The 12,334-nt window shown below is 37.3% G+C and overlaps 1 protein-coding gene across 4 annotated transcripts in view; it reads right to left on the minus strand.

The window, feature by feature from the left end:
- The window catches only part of ANO4 (anoctamin 4), a 354,946-nt gene that overhangs the window by 12,324 nt on the left and 330,288 nt on the right, over positions 1-12,334 (minus strand). For all 4 annotated transcript variants that reach the window (XM_047788188.1, XM_047788190.1, XM_047788189.1 and 1 more), the window contains one exon: positions 8,366-8,485. In XM_047788188.1, coding sequence (XP_047644144.1) covers positions 8,366-8,485 — 120 coding nt within the window. The remainder of the gene's footprint in view (positions 1-8,365; positions 8,486-12,334) is intronic.

The following is a 12,334-nucleotide window of genomic DNA, read 5'->3' on the forward strand; positions in this document are numbered from 1 at the left end:
TTTGAAATAAGAAGGAGATGTCTCCAGCTTTGTTCTTCTTTCTGAAGATCACTTTGGTTAGTCTGGGTCTTTTGTGGTTCCATACAAATTTTAAGATTATTTATTTTACTTGTGTGAAAAATGTCATTGGAATTTTGATAAGGATTGCAATGAATCTGTATTTTTTCAGGTAGCATAGATATTTTAACAATATTCTTAAAATCTATGAGCATGAATTTTTTTATTTACCTATGTTTTCAGTCTACTTCATCAGTGTCTTACAGATTTCAGTGTACAGATCTTTCATCACCTTGGTTAAATTTACTCCTGGGTACTTTATTCTTCTTGTGCAGTTGTAAATGGTTCTTTTTATTTTTTTTTAACTTTCTTTCTTTCTTTTTTGCTTTTTTAGGGCCACACCTGTGGCATATGGAAGTTCTCAGGCTAGGGGGCGAATCAGAGCTGTAGCTGCCAGCCTGCACCACAGCCCAGCAACGTGGGATCTGAGCATTGGGATCTGCAACCTACACCATAGCTCACAGCAATGCCGGATCCTTAACCCACTAAGCAAGGCCAGGGATTAAACCTGCATCCTCAGGGGTAGATACTAGTCGGATTTGTTTCTGTTGTACCACAGTGGGAACTTCCCTTATTTTCTATTTCTGATAAGTTATGATTCTATACACTAGATAATAAACTATTTTCATATATTTACTTTGTATGCAACCTTGCTGGATTTGTTTCTTAACTTTCTGATTTTTTATATATAATATCATGTCATCTGCAAACAGTGACCATTTTACTTTTTCCTTTCTCATTTGGATGTTATTTATTTATTTTTGCCTAGAACTTCCAATACTGTGTTGAATAAAAGTGATGAGAGCCTTCTTATCTTGTTCCTGATCTTAGAGGAAAAGCTTTTAACTTTTCACCTTTGAGTATAATGTTAGCTATGTGCTTGCCACATGTGGCCTTCATTATGTTGAAGTGCATGTGTTCACTCTACACCCACTTTGTTGAGAGTTTTTATCATAATTGATAGTGAATTTCGTCAAATGCTTTTTCTGATCCATTGAGATGACTGTATGATTTTTATCCTTTATTTTGTTAATGTGGTATATCATGTTGATTTGCATATATTGAACCATCCTTGCATTCCTGAAATAAATCCCACTTGATTATGGTACATGATCCTTTTAATGTATAGTTGAATTTAGTTTGCTAATAATTTTTTTCATTTAAAAAATTATTGAAGTATAGTTGATTTATAATATGTTAATTTCTGCTGTATAGCAAAGTAATTCAGTTATACACATATAACTATCCATTCTTTTTCAGATTCTTTTGCCATATAGGTTATTACAAAATATTGAGTAGAGTTCCCTGCTATGCAGCAGATTCCTGTTGACCAGCCATTCCACATTCAATAGTCTGCATATGCCAATCCCAAACTCCCAATTCCTCCCCACCATTCCCCTTTGGTAACCAGAAGCTTATTTTCTATGTCTGCTTCTGCTTTGTAAATAAGTTCATTTAGTATTTTTTAAGATTCCACATATAAGTGATGTCATATGATACTTGACTTTCTCTGTCCAACTTACTTAGTATGATAATCTCTAGGTCCATTCATCTTGTTACAATTGGCATTATTTCATTCTTTATGGCTGAGTAATATTGCATTATATATATGTACCACATCTTCTTTATCCACTTCTCTGTCAATGGACATTTATGTTGCCTCCATGTCTTGACTATTGTAAACAGTGCTGCAATGAACACTAGGGTGCATGTATGTTTCTGGATTATTGTTTTGTCCAGATATATTCCCAGGAGCAGGAGTGCTAGATCATGCGGTAGCTCTATTTTTAGTTTTTGGAGGAAACTCCATACTTTTTTTTCCAGAGTGGTTGTGTCAATTTACATTCCTATCAGTTTAGGAGAGTTCCCTTCCCTTTTTTCTGTGTTTCTCCAGCATTTATTGTTTGTAGGCATTTTGATGGTGGCCATTCTGACTAGTGTGAGGTGATACCTCATTGTAGTCTTTATTTGTGTTTCCTAATTAGTGATGTTGAGCATTTTTTCATGTGCTTTTTGCCATCTTTGTGTTTTCTTTGGAGAAGTATCTATTTAGATCTTCTGCCCATCTTTTAAATGATTTCCTTAAATATAAAGCTGTATGAGATATTCGTATATTTTGGAGATTAATCCGTTGTCCAACCCTTCATTTGCAAAGATTTTATCCCATTTTGTGGGTTGTCTTTTTGTTTTGCTTATGGTTTCCTTTGCTGTGCTAAAACTTTTTAGGTTTACTTAGGTCCCAGTTGTTTATTTGCTTTTATGATCATTATCCTAGGAGATGAATCAGAAAAAATATTGCTGGAGTTCCTTTTGTGGCTCAGTGGAAATGAATCTGTCTAATGTACATGAGGATGCAGGTTCAATCCCTGGCCTCGCTCAGTGGGTTACAGATCCAGTGTTGCCATGAGCTGTGGTGTAGGTCACATATGTGACTCGGTCCTGCATTGCTGTGTCTGTGGTGTAGGCCAGCAGCTACAGCACTGATTCAACCGCTAGCCTGGGAACCTCCATATGCCACAGGTGTTTCCCTAAAAAGACAAGATGACAAAAAAGAAAAGAAAATACAACATACCAAAACATGGGATGCAGCGAATGCAGTTCTAAGAGGAAAGTTCATAGCAGTAAATGCCTACCTCAGGAAAAAAGGAAGCCTTCAAGTCCCTTCTAGTCCCTTATACCTCAAGGGACTAGAAAAACAAAGCCCAAAGTTATTAGAAAAAAGGAAATAAATATCAGAATGGAAATAAATAAGACTAAAAAGATGAAACTACGAGCTGGTTCTTGGAGTTCCATGATGATCTAGTGGTTAAGGATCCAGCATTGTCACTGTTGTGGCTCACAGCTGTGGTACAGGTTCTATCTCTAATCCATGAACTTTTGTATGCTATGGGCATGGCCAGAAAAAAAAAGAGCTGGTACTTTTAACAATTTTTAGACAAAATCAACAAAACTTAGCTAGACTCACCAAGAAACACAGAAGACTCAAAATCAGAAATGAAGAGGATATTTTATCGATGACACCTCAGAAATACAAAGGATCATAGGAGAGTATTGTAAACAATTATGTGCCAATAAATTTGACAATCTAGAAAAGATGAAAAAAAATCATAAAAATATACTGCCTACCAAGACTGAATCAGGAAGAAAGAAAATCTGAATTGACCAAGTACTAGTAAGTAGAATGAATCATACTATCAAAAACCTCCCAACAAAAAAAAAAGTCCAGGATAGCTTCACTGGTGAATTCTACCAAATATTCAAAGAATTAGTACCAGTTTTTCTCAAATTCTTCCTCAAAGTAGGAGGGAATTCTTCCAAACTCATTTTACATGTCCAGCATTCCCCAAAATTCACACAAGGACACAAGAAAAGAAATTAAAGGCCAATATCCCTGATGAACATAAATGCAGAAATCCTCAACAAAATATTAGCAACTGAATTACCAATGGCATTTTTCACAGAACTAGAACAAAAAAACCAAGTTGTAAGGAAACACAAAAGACCCCAGTAGACAAATCCTGAGAGAGAAAAATGGAGTTGGAGGAGTTAGGCTCCCTGACTTCAGATCATACTGCAAAGCTGCAGTCATCAAAACAATATGGTATTGCACAAAAACAGAAACATAGATCAGTGGAACAGTATAGAAAGCCCATAAATAAACCTATGCACCTGTGGACTATTAATCTACAACAAAGGAGGCAAGAATATACAATAGAGAAAATACAGTCTTTTTAAAAAGTGGTACTGAAAAAACTGGAAAGCTACATGTAAAAGAATGAAATTAGAACACTCTCTAACACCATACACAAAAATAAACTCAAAAGAGATTAAAGACCTAAACTTCAGGCCATAAACTATAAAACTCTTAGAAAAGAAATTATAGACAGAACACCCTTTGACATAAATCACAGAAATATCTTTTTTTTTTTCGTCTTTTTATGGCCACACCCAAGGCATATGGAGGTTCCCAGGCTAGGGGGTCAAATTGGATCTGTAGCTGCTGGTCTACACCACAGCCATGGCAACACCAGATCCGAGCCGTGTCTGAGACCTATACCACAGCTCATGGCAATGCCAGATCTTTAACCCACTGAGCAGGGCCAGGGATTGAACCTGCATCCTCATGGATACTAGTCTGGTTCTTTAACCCCTGATCCACAATGGGAACTCCTGGTATGTTGTATTTTCATTTTCAAATGTTTGAAGATGTTTTTTGATTTCTCTTTTGATTTCTTCTTTGACTTATTGGTTCTTCAGTAGCGTGCTGTTTAATTTCCATACATCTGTGAGTTTTCCAGTTTTCTTCCTGTAATTGATTTTCACTTCATAGAATTAATTGTCAGAAAAGATGCTCAATATGATTTTAATCTTAAATGTATTAAGATTTGTTTTGTGACATAATATGGTCTTTAGAAGATGTATATCCTATCACTTTTTGATCGAATGTTTTATATTTCTCTGTTAAGTCCTTCTGTCTAACATGTCCTTTAAGATCACTGTTTATTGATTTTTTTTTTTTTTTGGTCTTGGAGATCAAGTGTGGTCTAAAAGTCTCCTAGTATTATTGTACTAATGTCTATTTCTTTCTTTAGGTCTGCCAATATTTGTTTTATATATTTAGATACTTCTATGTTGAGTGTTTTGAGAAATACATTCTCTTGCTGGATTGATCCCTTTATCATTATGTAATGATCTTCTTTATCTGTTATTATATTACTTGTTTTTAAGTCTATTTTGTCTGATATATGTATGAACACTCCATCTTTCATTACATTTCCATTTTCATGGAATATTTTTTTTCAATCCATTCCTGTTCAGGCTGTGTGTGTTCTTACATCTGAGTGAGTGTTTTGTAGGCAGCATAGAGATGGGTCTCGTTAAAAAAATTATTCCTTCAGGCACTCTACGACTTTCAATTGGAGAATTTAGTTCACTAACAGTGAAAGTAGTTATTGACAGGTATGGACCTATTTCTACTTTGTTCATTGTTTTCTGGCTCTTTTACAGTTTTTCTGTGTCCCTTTCCCCTTCTCCTACTTTCTTCCTCTAGGGTTTTGATGACTTTCTTCAGTTTTATCATTAGATTCTATTACCTTTTGTATATTTATTACAGGTTTTTGCTTTGTGGTTAGCATGAGGTTCACATATAGCAACTTATACTTTTCACAGTATTTTAAGTTGATAACAAGTTATGTTTGATTGTATTCTAAAGCTCTACATTTTAGAATTATAAAGCTCTCCCCTACCAAGTTTTGTTTCTGATGTCACAATTTACATCTTTTTAATTTTTTATATCCTTTCACTAATTATTGTAGTTGTAATTATTTTTATTAACTTTCATAAACTTCATGCTAGCTCTATAAATGATTATTATCTTTTAATATATTTACTGGGGATATTTATCATTTCATAAGTTTTCTTGTTACTAAATAGCAATCTTTAGTTTCAGTTTAAAGAAGTCCTTTTAACATTTCTTGTCATGGTGATGAACTCTTAGCTTTCGCTTGTTTGGAAAACTCTCTCTCCTCAACTCTGAAGAACAACTTTGCTGAGTATTTTTGGTTGGCAGTGTTTTTTCTTTCAGACCTTTAAATGTTTGGGGCCATTCCATTCTTTCCCACAAAGTTTCTTCTGAAAATCTGTTGATAGTCTTATGGGGGTTACCTTGAGGGGCAAACCTTAGAGATGTTGTAGGTTTGGTTTCAGACTACTGAAGTGAAGCGAATATTGCAACAAAGTGAAGTCACATGATTTTTTTTGATTTCCCAGTGTATATGAAAGTCATGTTTATAGTATTCTGTAGTCTATTAGGTGTGCAATAGCATTATTACTAAAAATGCTAATCATCATCTGAGCTTTTGGTGAGTTGTAATCTTTCTGCTGGTGGAGGGTCTTGCCTTGATGTTGATGGCTGCTAAATTGATCGGGGTGGGGGTTGCTGAAGGTTGGAGTGGCTGTGGCAATTTTTTAAAATGAAAAAAAAATGAGGTTTGTTCCATTGATTGAGTCTTCCTTTCATGAATGATTTCTCTGGAGCAGGCAATGCTGTTTAGTAACACTTATCCATAGTTGAACCTCTTTCAAAATAACAGTCAATTCTCTCAAATCTTGTTGCTGCTTTTTCAACTAAGTTTATGTAATCATTTGTCACCATGTCAGCATGATACATCTTCACCAGAAGTAGATTCTATCTCAAGGAGCCACTTTCTTTGCTTATCCCATAAGAAGTAACTCTATGCTCATTAATTTTTATCGTGAGATTGCAGTGATTTAGTCACATCTTCACCTTATAGTTCTAAGCTAGTTCTCTTGCTATGTCCACCACATCTGCATTTACTTCCTTCGCTGAAGGCTTGAACCCCTCAGTCATCCATGAAGATTGAATCAACTTCTTCCAAACTGCTGTTAATGTTGTTATTTTTCACCTCTTCTCATGAATCACTAATGTTCTTAATGGCAGCTAGAATGGTGAATACTTTTCCAGAATATTTTAGATTTATTCTGCCCAGCTCCATCAGAGGACTCACTATCTATGGCAGCTTATAGCCTTATGAAATGTATTTCTTAAATCATTAGACTTGAAATTTGAAATGACTCCTTGAATGGGCTACAGAGTGGTTGTTTGGTTAGCAGGTAGGAAAACAACCTTAATCTCCTAATCTCCAGCAGAGAACTCAGAGTGTCCACGTGCATTGTCACTGAGCAATCATATTTTGAAAGGAATCTTTTTTTTCTGAGCAGTAGGTCTCAGCAGTGTGCTTAAAATATTCAGTAAACCATGTTGTAAATAGAATATGATGAGATTCAAACCTTATTATTCCATTTATAGAATATAGGCAGAGTAGACTTAGCATAATTCTTCAGGACCCTAGGATTTTCAGAATGATAATTGAGCATTGGCTTCAAGTCACTAGCTGCATTATCCCCTAACAAAACAGTCAGCCTGTCCTTTGAGGCTTTGAAGCTAGGCATTGACTTCTCTCTAGCTATGAAAGTCCCAGAAGGCCTCTTCTTCCAATAGGAGGATGTTTCATCTACATTGAAAATCTATTGTTTAGTGTAGTCACCTTCATAAACTGTTTTAGCTAGATCTCCTGAATAAATTGCTGCAGCTTCTATGTCAGCATTTGCATGTTATGGAGATGGCTTCTTTCCTTAAACCTCATGAACCAATCTCTGCTAGCTTCATACTTCTGCAGCTTCCTTATCTTTCTTGGCTTTCACAGAATTAAGAGAGTGAGGGCCTTGCTCTGGATTAGGCTTTGGCTTAAGGGAATATTGTAGTTTGTTCTTCTCTAAAAACCACTAAAACTTCCTTCAGGTGAGCAATAAGGCTGTTCTACTTTGTTATCATTTGGGTGTTCACTGGAGTAGCATTTTTAACTTCCTTCAAGAACTTTTCATTTATAACTTGGGGAATTGTTTGGCACAAGAGGCCTACCATTTGGCTTATCTCTGCTTTCAACGTCTTTCTCACTAAGCTTAGTCATTTCTAGCTTTTGATTTAAAGTGAGAGATGTGTGACTCTTCCTTTCTCTTGAACACTTAGTGGCCACTGTAGTGTTATGATCAATAACATTAATTTCAATATTGTCATGTCTCAGGGAATAGGGAGGCCCAAGGAGAGGGAGAGAGAGGGAGGAACAGCTAGTCAGTGGAGCAGTCAGAATAGAACACATACACCATTTATCAATTAGGTTCACTGTTTTACATGTGCATGGTTCCTAGCACCCCCAAACAACTGCAATAGTAACATCAAAGATCACTGATCACAAGTCACCACGATAAATATATTAATAATGAAAAAATGTGAAATATGGTGAGATTTAGCAAAATGTGACACAGAGCCATGAAGAGAGCAAATGGTACTGGAAAAATGGCACTGACACACTTGCTTGACGCAGGGTTGCCAGAAACCTTAATTTTTTTAAAAAAATGTAATATCTGGGAAGCATATAAAAATGAGATGTGCCTGTGTGCAACAAGTTGTTTTTCTCCTGTTGCTTTGAATTCCCTCTCCTTGCATTAACTTTGACACAATTATTATGTCTTGGTGTGGGTCTTTTGGGGATTTTCTTATATGGGCTTTCTGGATCTGAAAGTCTGGGTTTCACCCCAGAGGTTCTGTTTTAATTGGTCTGGGTCTCAGTCTGGTAAAGAGGAGATTTAAAAAATCTTTCAGGGGATTTTAATGCATATCAAGGTTGAGAACAACTGATTTAAACACACTTGGTTGAAAAGGGCCTCTGTCTGAATGTCACTTCTGCATGGCAGAGCCAGCCTAGCTGAGGCTGAGTGCCATTCTCACCTACAGTACTTGAGTGGAGTCCCCGAGAACTCACTGCCATCAGACTCAGGCTCAGATCGGTTCTCAAAGTCAGAAATCCGGAACACAGACAAGCTGGCGTTCACATAGCCAACCATGCATCTAAAATAGAAAAAAATCAGACTTTATAATTAGAACTCTGATTACTTCTGCATCCAGTTCACTAAGGCTCTACTTCCTAGAAGTTTTGTAGTTGTAGGTGCCTTTAGGTGGCCCTGCCTTGACCCAAGCACTCAAGTTGGAATACGCTGAAAAAACACTTGGGTATGTTAAATGAGAAACAAATCATTTCTTTTGGTCTAGTCTTTTTTGTGTGCAGAATAACCATACAAGAACACCACTACTGCAATCAATGCTTCAGTGAAATAGGTGAAAGACAGCATTACATGATCAACATAAGTGAGGTAAGTCACCACATCTTTCATTGATGATACACATATGCATAACCACATTCATTCATTAATGAATGTCTATACTTGCTCATGATGCCTTGAATATGACTGGTGTGAATATGACCTCCCTTCCCAACTCACATCACATGTTTCTGTCATGCTTGATTATGTTCCCTGCATGTATCATATGCTTCCATGCCTCTGCTCATGTTATCTTTTCTGTTGGGATTCCTTATTTATTTTTTACAACTAGAAAATAGTGCCCATCTTTCAATGGCCAACTGAGACTCCACCTCTTCGGTGAAGTCCTATTCCCTCTGTCAGAAGACTCATGCCTTTCTCTCCATGGTGCCACTATACTTACTTCAAAATTGCCATGTATCTTATACTACAGTTGGTTGCATACGTGTATGTCTTTTCTGGACTGTAGATTTTGTGTGTGTGTGTGATCAGAAGATGTGCCATAGATATATTTGTATGAGAGGACCTAGGACAGCTTCATGCAGTGTAGGAATCTGGTAAATATTGAATTCATTTGAACTGATTGGAGGAAAACTATAAAGTACCAGAGATGCTATCAAGGCCTTGAGAATGGACCAGGAGTAAACTGTTGGCTGGACCTCCCAACGATTATAAGCCTCTTTGAACACATGGCTCTCTGTGCTGAGGGTCAGTATATTACAATACAAAAACTTGGGCTTTAGGGTCAAATTGCATCTCTGCTGCTTTCTAGTCATGTAATCTTGGCAAATTATATATATCCTTTAAGGAAAAAAAAAAAAAGGTTGCCCTCATAGGTTCCTTAGGGGGATGAAATTAAATGACATATGTAAAGAAAGTGGTATCATGCTTAGCCTATAGCAAGATCTGAATAAATGTGAGTGGATACTACTCATTTTTTTTTCATGCACCTAGCAGGAGGTCAATAAATAATTATCAAATTGAATGAACAAATCATGGTCTTCAGACTCTTCATTAACATGTCTGGGGTGATTATCCTAAGCTGCTGAACACCAAACCCGGATGATGATAAAAACATCATTCCGAGAACCCATGGGTTCTGTATGGTCTCATTCTTGCTCAAGAAAAGCCACTGGTTTCATCATGGCCTTAAAAGAAATGACCTAAGCAGAAGGACCCCTTTGTCAAGTCACTCATGAGTAAAACAAATGCTCAGTGTGTATGTAACATGCCCTACTTTCATTGGCAGCAGCCCCCCCCCCCATCAATCCTCATTCGAAATGACTTCTCTCTTACCTATTGACTACCTAGAACACGACATGAAAACAAATCAGTGCCTTGATGATGATTAGCTGTCACAGGGAGCAAGCCAGTTTTATGAAATACTGAATAGAGCAGAGTCTTCTCTGGAGCTGAGCTGTGGGAAGGGAAAGGTGCTCTGGAAATTGGCAAAAAACAGGCCCCACGCTGCAGTGGAATAATCGCAACCTCTCCTACACTCTTCTCTCACAAAGCAGCCCTGAGCTTTACTGAGACTAAGACTGTTTAATGGCTGCTCTATTAAAAAAACAACAATAACAACAACAAAAAAGAGTTCCCATCATGGCTCAGCAGTAGTGAACCTGACTAGTATCCATGAGGATGCAGGTTCAATCCCTGGCCTCACTCAGTGGGTTAAGGATCCGGCATTGCCGTGAACTGTGGTGTAGGTGGCAGATGCAGCTCGGATCTGGTGTGGCTGTGGTTGTAGTGTAGGCTGACAGCTGCAGCTCTGATGTGACCCCTAGCCTGGGAACTTCCATATGGGTATAGGCCTGAAAAGAAAGTAAAAATAAAACAAAAATTCAACTGAGAACTTAAATTCAAATGAAATACCTGTCTTACAGCCTGAACACCTTACCCTCAAAATAAAGAGGATACATCGTTGAACTATTTATTAAGCATATGCATATAATGTCAGTCATAAATCAAGCTGAAAATGTGCCTTTGGTGGGTGTGTACTTCTCCTGGGTGCAAAACCTTACACATGGAACTAGTTCACGTACACATAGTTGTCAGCTGTGTGAGTCTTCTTTCTAAATCCTGTCCAAACTCGGGGAAGAAGAGGGGGTGCTCACACTGAGCTGTTGGGACATTTCTCTAATTCTTTTCACTGTGGTCGAGTCTTAGCTTGTCAACATCAGACAGCTGAGACCATCATCAATTCAGGGACATGAGGTTTCCCACACTTCATTGTATAAAGTTCAGCCAATGGCATCCTTGTGTCAACTCGGCAACCTACTGTTACAGCAGGAAGGCCACAGGCAACAGCAGATCCCAGGTCTGCTACTCGGTTTGCTGGTGGGAGGCCTATGTACCCTCACTGTGACACACTGCCCGCTCCAAGTGAGAGAAGGACGAGGCTACTTTGATGATCAAGGAGAAGTGAGGGGAGTAGAGAAAAAAAAATCAAAGGAAGGGTTTCCTGAGAATGTAAAATAATGAAATCAGTTTTCTTTTTTTTTGGCCATACATGTGGCATGTGGAAGTTCCTGAGTCAGGAATTGAACCACAGCAGCGACCCAAGATGCTGCAGTGACAAGCTGGATCCTTAACCAGCTGTACCACAAAGCAACTCTCGAGGTTAGTTTTCTTAAGAGGCTTGGAGATGATCTCTGAAGCCATTTCTAGGAAAGGAGATTCAGCAAATGTCTCATGAAAGGGTGGCATTGTTTGAATTAGAATGCAAACCTTTCCCAAGTAACTCATGAGAAGACGATTTCATTTGTGAAAATGTGAGAAATCTGGTTTTAAAAACATTCATTACTTATTTCTTTCTATTCTTTACTATGGGGGAAAAGGATGAACTAGTGATTATCAGTTACAAAGGAGAGAACAGAACTAGAAGTTGACTTTTGAGTTTGGAGATTCCAGATCAAACTCACTGCAGAGTGTCTTTGAATTCTGCTACTAAATTTGCTTTTGAGGTTTCAGGCATTGTAACTCAAAGAGCAAGGGGGTAGAGCTGAAAGGGCAAAAAAGGGAGAGGCAAATAAGGTTAGGGGTGTGCATTTAAAGTCATACGTGCTTCGTAGTTAATAAATGACTAATTTGTGAATTAAATTATAGATAAATTTATAGATAACAAATTAGTCAGAGCAGAAGAAAGTGGACCCCTAACTGAAAATGTCAGATGTTGTGAAAAAGGAAGATTAGACCATTGAACTGTAAGTTTTATCTTTTGAAATACACCTTTGCAGTTGGTTATAGTATTGATCTGTTTGATTTATGACTTAGATAAAGACATCATTTACAGTTCATTGAGGTATCTGTAGCTCATTTTGTGAAAATGTGAGCACCGTGTCCTTGACCAAGTCTCGAACTCATTATGTTATCACTATTTCTACAGGAAAACCACCTTGATTTATATTACTGTATCGGGTATATACCTCACAGTAATTCTAAGACCTGCCTTTATCCTTAGAGAATGTTCCCACACTCTAATCCATGTCTCTCTGACAACAAAGTAAACTATTGTATTCTTTGAGGGTGAGGGATCAAACTGGTAATTTGTGCTTTCTGGAAAAAAAAATTAGTTTGCTGATTGAAATTTTAACTC

Source organism: Phacochoerus africanus, chromosome 7 (assembly GCF_016906955.1).
Source record: "Phacochoerus africanus isolate WHEZ1 chromosome 7, ROS_Pafr_v1, whole genome shotgun sequence".
NCBI classification, from domain to species: domain Eukaryota; kingdom Metazoa; phylum Chordata; class Mammalia; order Artiodactyla; family Suidae; genus Phacochoerus; species Phacochoerus africanus.